General features: G+C 41.7%; 1 protein-coding gene across 3 annotated transcripts in view; it reads left to right on the forward strand.

Annotated features, from left to right (window-relative positions):
* The first annotated feature begins 15,296 nt into the window (after positions 1 to 15,296).
* Positions 15,297 to 21,212, forward strand: part of ZBTB10 (zinc finger and BTB domain containing 10) — a 30,174-nt gene continuing 24,258 nt past the window's right edge. For 2 of the 3 annotated variants that reach the window (XM_065895517.1, XM_065895518.1), the window contains exon 1: positions 16,344 to 17,327. In XM_065895517.1, the coding sequence (XP_065751589.1) occupies positions 16,344 to 17,327 (984 nt within the window). Of the gene's footprint in view, positions 15,393 to 16,343; positions 17,328 to 21,212 lie in introns of those variants that run through there. The other variant, XM_065895519.1, reaches the window with a different exon arrangement.

Raw genomic sequence — 21,212 nt, forward strand, 5'->3', positions numbered from 1 at the left:
AAGCAGACAATTACCAAATATATATCTCTAAATATTTCCAGTCCAGACTAGTTTCTAAGCACCTCCTGGACATCAGGCTTTTATCTTTCACCTGTTCTATTGCAATAGCATCATAACTGATACCTCTGTATCTTCCAATTTCATTCTCTGGTGTATATGATGGTCTGAACATTTCTATCTAAAAGCAAGTCTAATATGTCATTTCTTTACCTACAATCTTTTTTTTAAATTTATTTATTTATTTATTTATTTATGTCTGCCTTGGGTCTTCATTGCTGCACTCAGGCTTTCTCTAGTTGCAGTGAGCAAGGGCTACTCTTCGTTGTAGTGCTATTACATGGCATGTGGGATCTTCCCGGACTGGGGCACGAACCTGTGTCCCCTGCATCGGCAGGCGGATGCTCAACCACTGCGCCACCAGGGAGGCCCCAATGCTTTGCTCCTTTTTAATCCCTATATCCAATCCATCACCAACTCCTATAAATTATCCCTCCTAAATATCTCTCAAATGTGTCCAGTTCTCTCCACCTTTATTTACCATGATCAGTCCAAGCTTTCATCATCTTTTAAAGTTTTGCCTATGCCATGCAGCTTGTGGGATCTTAGTTCCTCAACCAGGGACTGAACCCATACCCCCTACAGTGGAAGCGCAGAGTCCTAACCACTGGACTGCCGGGGAATTCCCTCATCATCTCTTGTAATAGCCTCTATTTCCTCTGGTCCTATTCCTATACATATTCTACAGCCAAGATGATCTCAAAATCCAAACCTGATCATGGTACTTCATGCTGCCCTTTCCTCCCACCTCATTCAAAAGCCATTCAGCAGCTTCTCGTTGTTCTTATCAAAAAGACAAACTTACAGCTGCTACACAATGGATCCCGCCCACTTCATCTCAAACCCACCTTGTCTCACATCCTTCTCCCTTCCCTCAACTTCTCCAGCCACTCAGCCTTGCTTTCCAACCTTCAAACCTGTGGTGGCCCATTCCTCTGCAGGCCTCGACACAGGCTGGAAAGCCATCTTTCTTCTCCATATCACTGAATTAACTCTTCATCAGCCTGCAGATAGCAGCTCAAGAGACAATTTCCCAGAGAAATCTGCTCCGAATCACCCTCTGGAGTGGTCATATTTTTTTATTATAAGTTCCAAAAGCACCATCTTCTTCTCCTTCTTGCCCCCTCTCTTCTTTTTACTTTTTATTTTATGATTAGTTGATTGCCAACCTCCTCCATTCCATTAGACTGTAAGCTTCATGAAAGCAAGAACTGTGTCTATTCTTAATCGCCATTTTACCTCCAGTACTGAGTATAGCACCTGGCACATAGTAAGTATTTGAAAAGTTGAGTAAATTAATTTGTTGGTTGATATTTGCCCCACACTGAGCTAAGTGCTTTACGTATATTATCTCATTACGTTTTTAAAACAGAGTTATGAGGCTACTACCATTCTATTATTAGCTCCATTTTACAAATGAGTAAAACAGGATCTAGAGATATTAGGTGATTTTCCCAAGTTTCACAATATGAACACTGAAGTCCTCGGCAGTAAAACTACATGCGTGACTGTTATCCATCATTTGTGGATATCTTTGTAGATGTAAACATATTAACTAAAGTGCCATTATTGAGCGTGTGAAAAGGAAGAAATCTCTGAATCACAAATTGATCATTTATGTCTCTTGAGCAAACCTGAAAATCCTGAAATATTTAAGAGTCAACAACAGAATCCCACGGTTGTTAGGTCAGGTTACTTAAACAGAAGAAAAAAGTAGGCTGTACCTGGATTGTACTTGTTCAATGAGTCTAATTGTTTCACTGACCAGTGAGGCATAATAACTTTGCACAGTACAACACTAACTATGACTGGCCTGGGAAACACATCTCAAAGCGGTGAAAAAAACACATCAAGCCACAATTAGTGACGATTCTCATCGCACCAACAGGAAAACAAGTTACCTCACTTATGTTGACTGTCTTTATACATGCCCATGACACTACTGAGCAACTGTAAGCAGTGCAACTACTTTGAGCAGTCTAGGCAAAGGTACTTAGGGATTTTTCCTTCTCCCCCCGACGCCATCTGGTCCACCCAGATGAGAATAGAGGTATGACACCACGGCTATTCTTAATGGCTCTTGTTGCAAGAGCAATAACTCAAAATTTGAGGCAAATTTTATGTTAGTTGATCACATATGTTTATAAGAATTTCATCTTCATTTCTGGAAGTTGTGTTAAGGATTTTTAAAGTATCACACCATCTTTTATGAAATTATTGCCAGTGTGACTGTGGAATTCTCAGTATACCTGAGAGGTGGGAGGCTGATAGGTATGTACTCTTCAGGGTACTGTACAGGATGTCGTTAGAAGTCTTATTAGCTTCTCAGGCAGGACTTCAAGAGGTGGCAATAACTAGATCTCAATAATACTTCAGATCTCCAGCTCATCCCCAAACCGGGCTTGATCGCTATATTTAAAATCTATGAGATTTTGGACACTACGTCAAACCAATCAAATTTAGAAGAGACTGCCAATTCACTGTTTTTCAATGGAACATTTATCTGGCAGGATAACCCATTTCCTTTACTAAGGGAATTTCTTCCTAGTGGATGACTACATAGAAGGCCCAATTAAAGATCAGATTTTTGGATGAGCGACAATTAGGAATTAAATGTTATTAAGAAGTATCCAGAGCTTCCCTGGTGGCGCAGTGGTTAAGAATCCGCGGGCCAATGCAGGGGACACGGGTTCGAGCCCTCATCTGGGAAGATCCCACATGCCTCGGAGCAACTAAGCCCATGCGCCATGGCTGCTGAGACTGCGCTCTAGAGCCCACATGCCACGGCTACTGAAGCCCACGCGACTAGAGCCTGTGCTCTGCATGCAACAAGAGAAGCCACTGCAATAAGAAGCCTGTGCAATTCAACGAAGAGTGGCCCTGGCTCACCGCAACTAGAGAAAGCCCCGCGCACAGCAACGAAGACTCAATGCAGCCAAAATAAATAAATAGATTTAAAAAAAAAGTATCCAATTTAGTCATTTCCTTGCTTAAAAACTTTCATTCTCCCCATTGCTTTCAGGAAAAAATACAAACTATTTATTGATCTTTCCCCCTCCTTTCTTTTCAAATTTCACTTCAAGCATTTTTATAGTCCACACACACTGAACGACTAAAAATTTCCTTACTTTTATGATAAATTTCCTTTCATTTTGACGACATTCATATCTATATTTCAAAACCCTGCTCAAGGATCTATATTCCTTAGCAATTCAATTTTTCAAACAGTCATTCTATCCTCTATGTTTTCATAGCATTTTGTACATATCCCTATCAATACTTAACTGTTATAATTGTTAATTTACATATTAATCTCCCTCACCGAAATGTGAGTTTCTTGGGGCTTGGGACAATCTTCTTTATCTATTAAATTCTAGTGTTTGGCAGGCAGTAGGAAAAAAAAAACTTTAAAATGCTTGTTGCTATGTCCATTAAACTAGGTGGTAAATTGGCTGTCTCAATTCCTCAACAATTCCAGAATATTCTATTTTATAAAATATTCCCCTTTACATTCTGTTAGACCAGTGGTTCTCTCAGGGTTCTGAATTTTGTGAGTTAGTAAAAAAGTTTTTAAAAATATTTTGGGGAGCAATAAAGAGCATTAAAAAAAGCTACCATCTGTTAACATCTTAATTTCAAAATATGTACCTTAAGCTTAAAACATCAGAAAGGATATAATTTCAGAATAATCAACAGTCTTAAACTGAACAAATTTAACTTTACGAAAAGTTCTGTAGATTGTATTTATTTTTCATTTTATCACCAACTGGTGAAATATAGCATTTGGGAAATGTTGAAATAGTTCAGTGTCCTCCCCAAAATAATTTTGAAAAATTAAGTACCCTTTTATGCATTCTTTTTTTTTTTTTTTTACTTTTTATGTAATTTTGGCTGTGTTGGGTCTTCACTGCCGCACGTGGGCTTTCTCTAGTTGCGGTGAGCAGGGGCTACTCTTTGTTGGGGTGTGTGGGCTTCTCATTGTGGTGGCTTCTCTTGTTGCGGAGCACGGGCTCTAGGTGCGTGGGCTTCAGTAGTTCTGGTGCGAGGTCTCAGTAGTTGTGGCGCAAGGGCTTAGTTGCTCCGTGGCATGTGGGATCTTCCCGGACCAGGGCTCAAATCCATGTCCCCTTCATTGGCAGGCGGATTCTTAACCACTGCACCACCAGGGAAGCCCCGCTTTTATGCATTCTTAAGGTAGCATCTGAGATATTTTCCTTGTAAGTTCAAATTGTTGTAATGAATGTCATCTCTGGCATGTTGTAAATATTGACACTAAAAAATAAAATTATATCTTCTTAGAAAATCCAATCAATGGAATCTTTATACCATATTTATTTGATACCCACAATCATTCACTTAAAAATATCTCTACTGGGGACTTCCCTGGTGGTGCAGTGGTTGAGAATTTGCCTGCCAGTGCAGGGGGCACAGGTTCGATCCCTGGTCCGGGAAGATCCCACATGTCACGGGGCAACAAAGCTTGTGTGTCACAACTACTGAACCCGCGCTCTAGAGCCCAAGAGCTACAACTACTGAGCCTGCATGCCACAACTACTGAAGCTCTCACGCCTAAAGCCTGTGCTCTGCAACATGAGAAGCCACTGCAAAGAGAAGCCTATGCACCACAACGAAGAGTAGCCCCTGCTCGCCGCAGATAGAGAAAGCCCATGAGCAGCAATGAAGACCCAAGGCAGCCAAAAAATTTAAAAAATATATCAATACATGCTCATACAACACAAGAAATATAGCCAATATTTTATAATAACTATAATTTATTTATTTTCTTTTATTTATTTTTGGCTGAGTTGTGCCTTTGTTACTGCACGCGGGCTTTCCCTATTTGCAGTGAGCAGGGGCTACTCTTTTTTGTGGTACGTGGGCTTCACATTGCGGTGGCTTCTCCCGTTGCAGAGCACAGGGCTCTACGCGTGCAGGCTTCATTAGCTGTGGCTCGAGGGCTCTAGAGAGCATCCTCAGTAGTTGTGGCGCATGGGCTTAGTTGCTCCGCAGCATGTGGGATCTTCCCGGACTAGGACTCAATCCTGTGTTCCCTGCATTGGCAGGCGGATTCTTAACCACTGTACCACCAGGGAAGCCCTATAATAACTATAAATGGAGTATAATCTTAAAAAATTGTGAATCACTTTGCTGTACATTTGAGTATTGTAAATCAACTATACTTCAATTAAAAAAAAAAATCTAATGGGACTTCCCTGGCGATCCAGTGGTTAAGACTCCGTGCTGCCACGGCAGGGGGCACTGGTTGGATCCCTGGTTGGGGAACTAAGATCCCGCATGCCATGCAGCCAAAAAAAAAAAAAAAAAAAAAAAAAAAAAAAATAGAAGGAAGAAAGAGCTTATTAAAAAGATACATGAACAAACAGATGGAAAATCTACATTATTCCTTTATTTCCATTCTACTTCCCCACAGAGTTTTATAATATTTATACTCAGAAGTCTATTATCAATTTAAATTTAATTTAAAAAAATTCTATGACCCTAAATGTCATAAAATATCCTGAAATGAGTTACCATTATAATTACTAATTCACATTTGGTCAAAGGAACATAAATATATTGATATTAAATATGACATAAACATTTATTGGAAATACATTCCTTAATTAGCTGAGTTTTTTCAACTAATTAATGTGCCAAGAATTTGTTTTCTAGGGAATTCCCTGGCGGTCCAGTGGTTAGGACTCGGTTCTTCCACTGCAGGGAGCATGGGTTTGATCCCTGGTTGGGGAAATAAGATCCCCACAAGCGGAGCAGTGCAACCAAAAAAACATTGTTTTCTATAGTGAAAATGTTCTTCTTTTTTTGAATACGTGCTGCGGACATTTGTTCACAAAAAATTATGGGTGATGGGAATAGAAAGGGTTTTGTTTCAACTACATCACAAAATTCTTTAAACTCCTTCCAAGATATGTGCAAAACCCCCTAGTGATCTATCGTTGAAAATTATTTTTAATGATGAATTGACACTTCAATTAGGGCCTTCTTGAGTTTTGATGAAAGTAAAAGCTGGAATCAGAGCTGCAAAAGCGTAGTTACCAAATAATTATGACATTTACTTCCTCTATTTGTCTCTGGTGCTCTTTTTCCATCCTTGGGCAATGTAAAACAGGAAGATCAGTGATGGGCGGACCTCTTGCCTCTTTTGGTGAAGTGGAAGAAAGGTGATTGTGAAAAGGGAGGTGGGAAAGGAAAACCAGCTTGAGAGGAACATTCTCCAGCAGTTCAGTTTTGGAAAACGAATGCGTATGGAAGTTGAAAGCCTGACAGCTTATTATCTTAAAAAACCATCTATGTGCTCACATATCCCTTGGAAATTCTGTGTATACCTCCAGGGCTAAGCACACCCCAGTTTGAAGGGCACTGGACTAGACCTGAAAGTATTAAGTGTTTTCTTTGAAGCAGTTACATTCCAATCCTGGGATGTACCCTCAATCTTGAACACATGGAAGATACCCTAATCACCGCTTTGGGATGGTATGTTTCTTCTGTAAAGACCGATCTCATGATTGATATTGATTCTCTCAGCTTTAGTTTCAAAGTGTGGTATTTTCTGACCTTGACATGACCTTCAAATTCTGGGAGAAAGGAGTTACGTTATCTAGAATGTAAGCCTCCTATGAAGTTATTGCCTGAAGTTATGTAGAAAGTCCTGCTTTAGGGTATTTCTTCATGACATTGTACCTTTACAGCCTGGCCATCTTTCTGTCTTCCGTGTTTTCTCACCTGGTCCTTCTGAAGGTAATTGGTTTGCATTTGCAAATTTATGAAAAAGGTGGTTTAGTGTGTAATCTATGGCTACTGAATAGAGCCTAGTTAATCAGTCTAGCAGGAACATGAATCTGTGAATCAAACAGTATCTGTAAACCAAATATTTGGGTTGGAACGCCTACAAAAATCAGTATTCTATATGTGGTTTTAATAATTCAGTTTTCAATAAAAATAAATATCGACCTCCTCCCCTACTCCATAGTTCTCATCCTTTGAAGCCTATATAAAAATTCATATTGTAAAAAGAATCTATTTTTGTGCAACTCATATATACAAAGGAGGCATTTTACTTTTTACTTCCTCTCTCTGAGAATAGAGTGAACTAACTCGTTTTTGTGATTAATTAGAGTATAGACACTGCAATCACAAAAGGGTTACCTATCATTAAATTTAGAATTTAAAAGCATAACTTCAGGGGCTTCCCTGGTGGCACAGTGATTAAGAATCCACCGGCAAACGCAGGGGACACAGGTTCAAGCCCTGGTCTGCAAAGATCCCACACGCCGCGGAGCAACTAAGCCTGTGCGCCACAACCACTGAGCCTGCGCTCTAGAGCCCGTGAGCCACAACTACCGAGCCTGCGCTCTACAGCCCGTGCTCCGCAACAAGAGAAGCCCGCGCACCGCAACGAAGAGTAGCCGCCGCTCTCTGCAACTAGAGAAAGCCCATGCACAGCAACGAAGACTCCATGCAGCCAAAAAAAAAAAAAAAAAAAAAAAAAAAGCATAGCTTCACAGATAAAGCGGTTTTGTGTGAATTTTTAATGACATAGTAGTTGAAATTGGAATTTTTATGCACTAGCTTTAATTTAAAAATATTTCAAAACAACCTTTCTACAACTACATATTTTATGGAAATGCCTTACATTGTATAACATGCAAATATTATCAACACTTAAAACCTACCATAACATATTTCTGTTCTACTAGTTTATTCAGTAAAAATCTGTTTTAGTCTTTTGTTGAAAGTTCAAGGTTGTGTGTACCTAGTGCCTGCCAATCTGCACATTCATATATTGATTCATTTAACAAATCCTTCCTGATTGTATGCTATGTCGTAGTCACTGTTTCTAGATGCTGAAAATACAATATTGAGCAAACCCAGAAATGGTCCTTGCTTGCATGGAGCTATCAGTCTGTTGGCAGAGTATGCAATAATCAAATAATTATACACATTTAAAAACTGCAATTTTGGACTTCCCTGGCAGTCCAGTGGTTAAGACTCTGCACTCCCAATGCAGAGGGCACGGGTTTGATCTCTGGCTGGGGAACTAAGACCCCGCAAGCCGCAGGGTGTGGCAAAAAAAAAAAAAAAATATATATATATATATATAAACTGCAATTTTGACATGTTTAAAAACGGCTGTTGCCACAAGTGCTGGAAGGAGAGGAAAAAGTGCTGGGAGAATCTGCAACAGGATATTTGAATGTTGGGAAGTGTGGGTGGTCAGAGAAAGCTGCCCTGAGGAAGTGATGTAAGAATGAATGTGGGGGGACTTCCCTGGCGGCACAGTGGTTTAAGAATCCACCTGCCAATGCAGGGGATACGGGTTCCAGCCCTGGTCTGGGAAAATCCCACATGCCACGGAGCAACTAAGTGCGTGCGCCACAACTACTGAGCCTGTGTTCTAGAGCCCGCGAGCCACAACTACTGAGCCCGCGTGCTGCAACTACTGAAGCCCGCGCGCCTAGAGCCCGTGCTGCGCAACAAGAGAAGCCACAGCAATAAGAAGCCCATGCACTGCAATGAAGAGTAGCCCCTGCTCGCCACAACTAGAGTAAGCCCACATGCAGCAACAAAGACCCAATGCAGCCAGAAAAATCAATCAATCAATTTATAAAAAAAAAAAAGAATGAATGTGAGTTCATTAGAAGAAGGGAAGGAAGAGCGTTATAGACAGGGAACAGTTCAAAGGCCAGACAGGGCTCAAAGCAAACCTGAAGGACAGAAGGAGGCTAGCTTCTGGAGGAGAGGGTTAGAGGAAGAAGGAGAGGCTGGAGAGGTGGAAGGCAGCCAGACTTGCTGGGCTCTGCAGGGCTTTAAAGTGTTTTGATATGTAGACCAACAGAAAATAATTAAAACTTTTGTAGGGTTTTAATGTGGGTGGGGTGATAAAATCAGATTGGCATTTTAAAAAGATTACTGGCTTCACAGTAAGAATGGATTAGAGGGCAGGGCTAGAATGTATGGTTTAGTGAGATAGATGCTACCCTGAACATATGCATGTAAACACAAGCTTTTGAAATATAAATCATGTTTTAAAGGGATTTAGAATTTTCTAAGAAAAGAATCACTGGTTTTTATCTTTTAAATCTTTGTGTTTATTTTTGGGGGCCAGGGCAAAGTTGGTTCACGATACATGGAGAAAAAGAAGAAAGAACAGTATTTTCCAGAAGACCTGGGGAAAAACATATCATCAAAGTTAACTTTTTCCCCAAAACCAAAAACAGCTGTATTTTTTGGATTATATACTCAATATAAATTATAATATCAGTATAAGACAGTATGGAAAGTACATCCTTTTAAACTACTTTTTATGCTTGTAGTCACATACAAACTTATATATACGCTCTTGGGAGCATGGCTGTTTTGTTCAGTAACGAATATATGCCCAGTACTTAACAAAGTAGGTGCTCAGTAGCTATTAACTGCATTAATTATTGCTGTTATATCTGTTAATATACATATTGCTTTTTTCACTCAATAATAAGCCCTGGACTTACATAATACCACATCAACCTTTTTAATGGCTCAATAATTCATTATAGGCATGTGACATAAGGTATGTAAACAACCCCACACTGACGGAAGCTCAAGATTTTTAGGCTTATAAACACATCCTTGTGATTCAATGAGCATCCTTGCACAGACATTTTAATACTTGTCTAGGATAAATTCCTAGAACTGAAGTTGCTGGGTAAAAAGATATATACACATTTTATATTTTGATACCTATAGCCAAATAGCCTACCAGAAAAGTTGTTCCTATCCCCATTCTCAATTGTATTCATTTTCCTATACCTCTGATGGGTTAAAAAATTTCACCTCCTGGTGTTTTTAATGCACATTTCTCTGATTATTGGCCAGATCTGCACGTCTTTTCATAAGTTTACTAGCCACTTGTATTTTCTCTTCTGTGATTTTCTAATACATGTCCTTTGCACATTTCTTTTTCTTCTACTAGATATGTGTTTATCTTATTGATTTATGAGAGCCCTTTGGATATTAGTGATATTAAGCCTCTTTCTGTCATATATATCCTTATTTCTTTTTCCTAGTTCACTCTAAAAAATCTTTATTACATCTTTGGAAAACAAAAGTTTTATAATTTATATAGTCAGTTCTGACAATCTTTTCCTTTAAGGTTTCTGGCCATTGTATTCTGCTTCGAACTAGGTCTTTCACTCCCCAGTATTATAAAAATACCTCCCTAATAACATTTTCTTTTGGTACTTTTTACACCTTTGAGAACATTTCTGGAGGGCAATTAGGTGATACTAATAGGACTTTATAAAATGTTCATTCCCTTTGCCAGAAATTCCCCTTTTAGAATTTATCCTAAAGGAATAAGATACAAAGTTTTAGTTTCAAGGATACTCGCTAAAGAGTTATTTATAATGGCAAAAAACCCAAAACGGTAAACAATGAAATGTTCCCCGATGCAAGACTGGTTAAATCAATTACGGTATATCTATATCCATTAAAATACAAAAAATATTTAATCATATTAAAACATATTAAAAACTAAAAGCAGAAATATGCTAAGTCCAATTCACAAACACCAAAAAAAACTTTTTGGCTAGGCACAAAAAAAGAAGACTGTATTTGCACAATAGTGGTTAGTTCTGGGCACTGATGACCTTTTTTCTTTTTCTTTTCTTCTATGAGAGTATTTGAACAATAAAAATATTTAAAATTTAGTGTAGCTTACAATTATGCAGATAAAACATCATTAAGTGTATTAGTTGTTTTAGTAGCCAAGGGTGCCTTAGACTAGAGAGCATTATCCTTGTCTTCAACTTGCAAAGGCAAATTTTGCCTCATCCAATAACTTAAGCAATAACAATAAATTAAGCAAGTCAATTAACCTTTTCGTACTTGGGTATCCTCAACTGTTGAATGAAGATAATAATACCTACCCCGATTTAACTCACGAGGAAGTTGTGTAAATTGTAATTCACTGCAAGCAACATACAAAATGGTGCTAATATTATTTATATTCAACTCCATGATTATCATTGTTTTTGCTTAAGCCTCTTTATTGAGGTATGATTGACATATGAAAAGCAGTACATATTTAATGTACACAATTTGATGAGTTTGGAGATAAGTATACACTTATGAAACCGTTACCACTACCTATGCCATAAATGTATCCATCATCTCCCAAAGTTTCCTACAGCCCGGTCTGTTTACTGATTATTTTTGTGATAAGGACACTTAAGATCTATCCTCTTCCCAAAATTTGAAGTGTACAGTACAGTATGGTTAACTATAGGCACTATGCTATACGGTAGATCTCTAAGACTATTCATCTTGTATAAGTGAAACTGTACCCTTTGACCAATACCTCTTATTTCCCTCTCCTCCCAGCCCTGGCAACCACCATTCCATCTTCTGCTTCTATGAGTTTGACTAGATTCCTCACATAGGTGGCATCCCGTAGTATTTTTCCCTTTGTGTCTGGCTTATTTCACTTAGCATAATGTCCTCAAGGTCCATCCATGTTGCTGCAAATGGCAGGATTTCCTTCTTTTTAAGGAAAAAAAAGGTGGAACCCACCGTGTGTTATACGATTATTGCTGCTTTTAATGTAAATGCAATGGAAATGGTAGGTCAATATCTTTAAAAAGAGTATTTTTAATTATCTAAGGGAAAGAAGAAACAAAAGAAAAAAGTGGCCTACCAAAACAGACTGTAAGGGAAGACGATTATCCAGTAAACATTTATTAATTGTCTACTTTGTGCTGGGTTGGTGCAGAGGTAGGGGAGAATAAGAGTGAATAATACAGAGTCTCTATTCTCAGGTACTTTATTCCGGTGGATGACTCATGTCAGTGCCACAGACAGAATCACAGACCATTGTCCCTAGAACCTAAAGAGGCAAAGTGCTGACAGAGGCAAAGTGCCTCTACCAAGGCAATAAAGGACAGTCAAGTTCGACTGTCAGAAATCAGCTGAACCAGGTCTAGGAGCTCAGCCTCATCACAGAGTTACAGTGGAAGAGTTATCAAGGTAACCTGCAGCAGTTCCACACAGCCTAAAGTGAAATTAGGGGACAAATTGGTTGGGGGTGCCCCATTCTGAAGGGGTTCCCCTGGTAAGCATACGGGGGAATCCCCTTAAATATGGTAGAACCCCTACTGTAAATATAGGGGCTAGAGGGGAGAACAGATCCTGGCTTGCTGCTAGGAGGCTGGAAGGGGTGGGGGAATTCTTAAAAACTCCATTTACAGAACAGGAGATCCCCTTCTGTTACTCAAAGTTCCCTTGTACAGGGTATTCGTAGCCATTTGTGGATTACTATCCTCTTGAACTTTGTTTCTGATTCAATCTTCCTTCAGGGTTTAGAAGAAGACACCTGAGTATATATTTATACATATAAAATGATAAAAATATAAATACATACACACACATACACCACACACTCCCACTGTTTGGCTGTTAGGCGGTCAGTGGCCCTAGAATTTAAGTCATTTATTTGTACCACTTGAATCTAGTGTTGTTCATTCCTCATCGGTGCATGTTTAAACATAATTCCAGACAGAAGATGATGTGAATTTTACAAAATACAAGGTAAGATATATGTCTGAGAAAAATACAGTTCGGACACAATTAACAACTTTATGGATTCAAGCATTTCTGGTGATTCTGGTGCTATAGGAATCAGCAAAAATAATAATACTATCATAAACTTATATATTGCCTACTATGTACTAAGCATATACGATGAAAAGAAGCAAAGATATGAATTTAACAGTATGGGGATGAAAATAATCTTTAAAGTTGAAATTTTAAAATTCTTAAGTACATTTTACTTCCCATCACCTTAACCCTAGATAAGCAATTAACTTCAGTAATTGTTCCCTCCTTTTATGGAGGAGGAAGTGGTGGTTAAAATTGAATAAATATGTCTATATATTTATTTGCAAAGTGCCTGGAATTTAAAAAATGCATTAAGGACAAAGCACAGTATTATTATAACATTCTTCCACATATTACATGGAAGCACATAATACATACAGCCAAGCAGGCAGAATCCTCTCATTTCTCCAACGTACAAATTAGGTCATCATAGATTCCACTGTCCTAAACTTTCCAACTAAAACAAAGCTGGACAAAATTTTTTAAAAACCCACAAACTGGGGCGCCCCTGGTGGCGCAGTGGTTGAGAGTCGGCCTGCCGATGCAGGGGACACGGGTTCGTGAACAGGTCCGGGAAGATCCCACATGCCACGGAGCGGCTGGGCCCGTGAGCCATGTCCGCTGAGCCTGCGCGTCCGGAGCCTGTGCTCGGCAACGGGAGAGGCCACAACAGTGAGAGGCCCGCGTACGGTAAAAAAACAACAACAACAAAAACCCCACAAACTGTACCAACCTGAGGACCTATATTGGAATTTCAAGCTGTTGATCACTGGTGGCCAGGTGACAATATGGACAGGTGGCAATATGATCATTACTGAAAAAAAAAAAACTCAAAGCCAAAATCTTTTTGTGGCAAGTTAGTATCATCATTCCTTACATTAAAATTACATTTCATCTATAAGGCAGAAGTCATATTTTTTGTTTGATATACAACACTGTTCATTTTCACAGATACCAAAATTACAGTGAATCAAGTGAAAGTTGTTTTGACTAAATCTATATAATCAATAACATATGAGTCTGGTTGTGCATGCATGTGTTTAGTCCATTTAAAAATATTAAGACAGGGCTTCCCTGGTGGCGCAGTGGTTGAGAGTCCGCCTTCCGATAGAGGGGACACTGGTTCGTACCCCGGTCCGGGAAGATCCCACATGCCGCGGAGCGGCTGCGCCCGTGAGCCATGGCCGCTGAGCCTGCGCGTCCGGAGCCTGTGCTCCGCAATGGGAGAGGCCACAACAGTGAGAGGCCCGTGTACCACAAAAAAAAAAAAATATATATATATATATATATATATATAAAGACAAATGGTATTTTATAATATGTCTGGGAAAATCTGGCTTTTTTATTAAAGTTAATCTTGAAAAACACCATATTCCATATTCCACATGGTATATTCAAAGCTTTAAATATTATTTTAAAAGAAGAAATTTCTGAATCACAAGACTAGAGAACCTAAAAATTGTAACACATGCCCTTTATTAAACATACACAATTTTCATTAATATATAATGTAGAAGATTAAAATCTCTAACACAGGATAATCTAAAACTGTAGAGTTTGTATTTTTTTTCCCCATGCACGTCCTGACATATATTAATGTAAGAAGTAACATATCATTTTTTCCCACTCAATAATTATCTTGAACATATTTTACATTAGTTTGTGATTAAACTTTTAATATATTTTTTTAATTTTTAATTTACTGAGTTATTTTTAAGGTTACATACACTGTTTCATTTAGTCCTCTTATTATATTTCTTAAAAGAGTAAAAAGCGCCTCCATAGCTTGAAAATCTTTTTTTAACCTGAAATAGGTTTGAATAAAAATAATTTAAGATTTCACACTTCTTGTTTTCTTTGCTTTTCCTTTTATTTTTTCTTCTTGTGTTTTTACAAGTTTGTTTCACATTTCAAAATAGTAAAATGAATCTAAGCACTTTAGATTTTGCTAAATTTAGCATATTAAAATTTTTTAAATAGGAGTATAAGGGCTCTAAGATGGAAAATCTTCTGAAAAACTTGACTACGATTATTATTGTAAGAGTTTCATTTCCAGCTCCATCTGTTCTTCTAATCATTCTAAATTCCAAATGCAGTGTAAACAGTTAAAAAAAACAAGTCTTACAAATCAATTCTTGCCTTTACACACACGATCTTCGGAGTCGCACGCAGCGTCTGTATAAGCAGACTCCTCCCCACTCTTGGGGAAAACCCTGCCTAATATTTATAACGTTATGACATACTGTAATACTCACAAGGTGGTTGTAGAAGTATAAACACGACTGGAGTTATCTGATTGGCTGCTGGTGATGTAACACCCATGTCAATACTTCCCACTGAACGCACGTGTTCGACCTTTTATTTAAATTTCCATTTCATCACAGCAATAAGACACTCGGGGCGGTGCATTTTCTGTGAAATGATTATTGCCTTGGGCCTGAGGTGCTGCCTCGCACACACAATACATCAGACGAGGAGGTGTCCGTGGTTGCAACCTCCTCGCGTGAAAGGCACAGCCTGGTCCAGTCTTTGTGAAGGAACAAAATAAGTTCACTTCCTTGGGCACCGCCACCCACCCCCAGCAAATGACAAGGCTGGAGCGCAGCTCCCACCGCACAGTTATTTCCAAAGTCCCAGGTGAACTCGTGGCGAGAGAAGGAAAATGTGCTTCCCGGGCGCGGGTAGGTGCGTGCGGGCAGCGGGGAGACGGCCAGACCCTGACACTCGCCAGCTGTTAGTCCTCCGCGGAGCCCGGCCCCGGCCGCACACGCCCGCCCCCTCCCCGAGACCCCCAGCCTGCCGCCCGGCCTTTTGTCCCCCGCTCCTCGGCCGACTTCCTTCCCCGCGGCCGCACCCCCGCCCCCAGGCCGGAGGCGCGGCCCGGCCCCTTTCCCGGTCCCCTGGCGCCCCCACCCCACCCCACCCCAGCCCAGCCCCAAGCCCAGCCCCCCTCCCCCAGCTCGGCCCCCACCCTTTCCCCCTCCAGCGGTTACTGCTACCCCGGTGCATTGTGGGCGCACGGTCCGTTGTTCATTTGCCATTCGACCTCCGCCGGGGCCTGGTCGGACGGAAACGCTCCGCCGGCTTTATTGTCGGTTCGTTATGTGGCGGAGCCCGGCAGTTTAACGTGCTTCTCGCTCTCAGCGCCTCGGAAGCCGGCAGCGGGTTGGGACTCCTCGGCGCGCCGGAGGAAGGATATCTGTTTGGAGGGTCGGTGTGTGCGCGCGGCTTTAAAGAGGGGGCAGCGGAGGGTCTCCCCGCACTCCGCCTCTCAACTTCGAAGGCCCCACGCGCCCCGGCTCGCTGCTCACCTCTCCGCCGCCCGCCCCCTTCTCCGCGCGGGACGCTGCCCGGAGCGCAGCGGGGCGGGGGTGGAGGATTAGGAGGCGGCCGGAGGCGGCGGCCCGGCGGGCGGCGGCGGCGGCGGCGGTGGCGGACGCGTGAGGCAGCCCCGGGGAGCGAGCGCGAGCCGGCCGGGAGGGCGAGGCCGAGCCCCGCGAGACCGGAACGCCCGGGGTGGGGGCGGGGGCGAAGCGGAGGGGGAGCGCGCGGGACGCGGCCCGAGGCCGGGCGCGAGCCGGGGCACGGCGGCGGCGGCGGCGGCGGCGGCGGCGGCGGCGGCGGCGCGCGCCATGTCGTTCAGTGAAATGAACCGCAGGACGCTGGCGTTCCGAGGAGGCGGGTTGGTCACCGCCGGCGGCGGCGGCGGCGGCGGCGGCTCCGCGAACAATAACGTTGGCGGGGAGGCCTCGGCTTGGCCCCAGCACCCCCAGCCAAGACAGCCCCAGCCGCCAGCGCCGCAGCAGCTCAATGGGCGGGGGGCCGACGAGGAAGTGGAATTGGAGGGCCTGGAGCCCCAAGACCTGGAGGCCTCTGCCGGGGTGGCCGCCGCCGCCGAGGAAACCAAGGAGTTGCTGCTCCCCCAAGACGCGGGCGGCCCCACCTCGCTGGGCGGCGGTGGCGCAGGGGGCCCCCTGCTAGCGGAAAGGAACCGTCGGACTCTGGCCTTCCGAGGCGGCGGCGGCGGCGGCGGCGGGGGGCTCGGCAACAATGGCAGTAGCCGCGGCCGCCCCGAGACCTCGGCGTGGCCCCTGAGGCATTTCAATGGGCGAGGGCCCGCGGCCGTGGAGTTGGAGCTGGACGCGCTGGAGGGGAAGGAGTTGATGCCAGACGGCGCGTCCCTGAGCGACAGCACCGAGGACGAAGAGGAGGGGGCGAGCCTGGGCGACGGCAGCGGGGCGGAAGGCGGCAGCTGCAGCAGCAGCAGGCGGTCGGGCGGCGATGGCGGGGACGAAGCGGAGGGCAGCGGAGTGGGAGCTGGCGAAGGAGAGACTGTCCAGCACTTCCCGCTCGCGCGGCCCAAGTCCCTAATGCAGAAGCTCCAGTGCTCCTTTCAGACCTCCTGGCTCAAAGATTTTCCCTGGCTGCGCTATTCCAAGGATACTGGCCTTATGTCTTGCGGCTGGTGCCAGAAGACCCCCGAGGACGGGGTAAGCGGTGACCTGCCTCCTGTGGGGCACGACGAGCTTTCGCGAGGGACCCGCAACTACAAGAAAACCCTCCTTCTGAGGCACCACGTCTCTACCGAGCACAAACTCCACGAAGCCAACGCCCAGGTACGGTGTATTCTGCTTCTGCTTCGGGGGAAAGGTTTATCAGCTGAAAACCCCGTTTTCCTGGGTGAAGACATCTTTCCTGTTGGGAGAGAGGTGTCGGGAGCTTACGCGTGGGGGGGTTAGAAAACCTGGGGACAAGTTTTCAGAAGTTACCGGGGGAGGGGGAGGGGGGAATAACAATTTTCTAATCGTAGCGCTGAATTTGTTTTAATTTTTTCATGACGCAGATTTCTTTGCCCATCAGGTTGAATCAAAAGGAAAGTTTAATTCGCGAGGTGGAAGGGTTTAACCCTGTAGGGTTAGCTTTGTGGGGTCAAAATGTTATTAGCTGTGGTTTTAGGAAAGCTGCTTTATGTTGGTAGTCTTTCAGCTTGCCGGTGGAAGTCAAATCTGGTAACTCTTTGAAGAATGAATTAAACAATTTCCTTAATCTTTAACGCAACCCCTTTTAGGAGAACAACCAACGGAGAAAAATATTTTTTATCATATCAGGATAATGTGAAATATGAGAGCAGTATGTAAATGTAGGGGAAGCTATGTGCATAACTCCTTTTTCGTGGATTATTTTACTAAATTCATCTCCATTAAACTTGTTGAACTTCTCTTTCCAAAGGCATACTTTTGGTAAATTGTGGTAGTTTTTGTTTCCTTCTACCCAGATTTTTGTGCTGAGATTTTCTGTAATCCCCCCTTTTCAAAAAGTTTCTTATAAATGCAGTTTACTTTAAACTTAGCATATTTGAAATGTTTAATGTAAAGTTACTTATACCAAGTAGTTGATTTGGACTGGTAGAGCATGTATTTACCGGATTCCTTAAAATCGTTAAGTTCTTAGTTATAAAACAAGCTATACTTTAGTTGTTCTTAGCTCTTGTTTTAATATTTCTAGTCTAAAGATAATAGTCTTGCCATTTTGATAATCCTTTTTCAAGCCAGACAGATGTTGATCAGTGCTTCGAAGACTTTTAGACAACCTGTGGTGGTGGATGGAATTTATTCTTTTGTATTGCTAGCCATTGATTTTAGAAAGTCACCTTTCGGATATTAGTCCCTTTGTGTTTTTATTGGAGTGATCTTGCTCTTCGGAACACTTATACTGGAGTTAGTTAGGCGCTATCCAATAACCCTGTAGCTCAGAAGTTTCTCAGAAGTTGAGGCTTTAACGTTAAAGCATAGGGTTGTTTTTCTCAGAGGGCGATGGCAACAGTTTTTGCACAAGTCTTAGTTGCCTAAGCCCTAGAAGGAAGGTCACTTAAAGATATAAGGCCCAGAAAGGTTAAGTAAATTGTCCCAAGTCTTACAGTTCTTCGTGATAAATGAGACTGAAGTCTATAAGGAATGTTGCAATGGAAAAAAAAAGTTTTGGAGTAAATCTAGGTTCAGATCTCAGCTTTCTGCAATTACTAGCTTTGTGAGCTCGGGCACAGGAGTGCCAAACTTGTCTTCTGTATGCCAAATACAGATGGCCCTTATTCTGCCAAGTAATTATTCTGTTCCCATTTTTCAGAAGAGGAGTCTAGAGGCTTTAAAGAGTTATATATTCCTGAAGTTATTTAGTAGTATGATGGAGAGGTGGAAGGCTTGTGAAAATGAAAGTGTGCTTTTTCTAAATGGTAAGTTGGTTATTTAGAAACATTTAAAAAGACAATCAATGAATTTTCCTAATCCAGTGGACCAGTTGCTCTTATCTTCTTCAGCGTAGTCTTCGTGTAGGCAGATCTGAATGGGAGTACAAATTATAATTAGCTGCTTAGTGAACCTGAAATCAGAGGAAGGGGAATTAGTTGGATAACTTTATGATAGACTTAGTGTGGTGTATCCTTCTCCCCTAGGCATATGTCTGGATTAGGGAATTCATTCCTTAGGTAAAACCTTTTCTAAACTTAATCCGTGAGTTATCCTTCCCTTACCCTTTGCCCCCTTAAACTCCCTTTTTACAGATACAATCTTTAGACCACCTTTTTTCTCTTAGGACATTATTTCATTAGACTGAGAGTAATAAAGTTTAGTAGTCATGTTTGTCTAACATGACTATTTATTGGTTCCCTGGTTTGGATTTTATTTGTTTTCATTCTGACTAACCTTAGTTTGGGGTGTTACCTTGTGATTGACCCCAGGTACCACCTATAGAATCCTTTTGTCTTGTTATTACATGAGTGTCAGGTTCAAGAACTGACTTATTTTTTCCTATGGGCAGAGTTAATCACTTTTTTCCATTCCATGTAGCCTTTGATTACCTGTAGGAGGCAGTATAACACAATCTGTAAGAGCATTCTTGAGCTTAAAGAAGGGGGACCTGAGTCCTAATCTTTCTTGGCAGGAAAATGAGTTAACTTCTAGTTTCTTCATGTAAGCAAAGTATATATGCCAGCATGTAATCACTCAGTAAATGATAACGGTTATTGTCATCATTACTTATTTTCATTGTAGGTAACTATAACAACACTTTTTGGGGGGACTTGGTACCTCATGTCTCAGTGTTACCAGTTTTCTCAGTTTGGGAGCCACTTTATCTCATGGAATCACTCTTGATTCTAGAGAGCAAACCAGTTCTCTTCTTCATACTTCTAGAGCCTCTGGCCATTCAGTTCTTTGAACATTGAGACTTTCTCATCATACATGCAGTTTTTCTTACCTTCGTAAGAAATATCTTGCATTAGCCTTGTCCTGTCTTAAAAATGCTGAAATAAGAGTTTTGGAGTTCCTCCAGCAAGAATTAAGTTTGAGGCTAGGGTGTAGTTCACTCCCTTTATCCTCCCCTCCCTTTTTTTTTTTTTAAACCTAGAGGACTAGCAAGATAGTTTTATTATTATGAAAATAATACATGCTCATTTTCAAAAATTGGAAAAGTATAGAAGGATAAATAATAGATGAGTCTCCCTCTTACCTAGTTCCCCCTCACCTCCCAATAACAATTTCTTCTATCTACTTCCACAGTCTTTGCACGTAGACGCATCTGTGTGTTTATCCTCTCTTATTTAAACGTAATCAGGAGCACATGGAGGCCTGTTTTTTTGAGAAGAGTTTGGCCAAATCTTAGTATGTGAATAAGGGTTACTTTACTTTTTGTTTCTTACGCCTTCTGTAAGAGAAAAGTTATTTTCCATTAATTCCATGGTGGTGGCCAAAAAACTGTGGCACATTCTTTTTTTTTTTTGGCTGTACCTTATGCCTGTGGGATCCCTAACCAGGGATCGAACCTGTGCCCCCTACATTGGAAGTGTGGAGTCCTAACCATTGAACCGCCAGGGAATTCCCTGTGGTACATTCTTAAAGCCTTTGATATTCTTCTGTTATTTGGATGTTGGTTAAGGATTGCTCATGGGAGAGTCCATAAATATGCTTTCAGAATCTGTTCTGGAGCCTTCTATTTCAGAAATACCCTTGTATTTATAAGGATGTAAGGGACAACATGTAGTTTCTGTTTTGAGTAACAACTGCCTATATCTTTAAGAGTCAGGTTCAGTGATTAGCTCATGTAGGAGTTGACCATTCGGCCCAGAGGACTTTAAAATTGCTTTAATAACAGTGATTACCACTGTATCTTGGTTCAGATCACTTTCTACCCAGTTGTGAAATTTTCGTAGCCTAAATCACACATTCTGTCAACTCTTTCCAGTTTAGTAAGCTTAAAACATGCACTCAAATGTGTTATTGTTATAAATTTAGTTAACCTTCCCAGAAAGTAAATATTTAATTCAGATCAGTGATCTGCTTAAAATTACTAATTAGAATATGTTGGTGAGCAACAAAAGCAAAGGTAAGACAGATCTACCAGCCTTCTTTGCATTTGGCAAAAATAAGTTGTTTGTTTGTTTTAAAGATTTTGGAAGAAAGACTGAAAAAACCTTTCACTAGGAAGGAGAAATAGGTATTAGGACTACG

Source organism: Phocoena phocoena, chromosome 17 (genome assembly GCF_963924675.1).
Source record: "Phocoena phocoena chromosome 17, mPhoPho1.1, whole genome shotgun sequence".
In the NCBI taxonomy this organism is placed as follows: domain Eukaryota; kingdom Metazoa; phylum Chordata; class Mammalia; order Artiodactyla; family Phocoenidae; genus Phocoena; species Phocoena phocoena.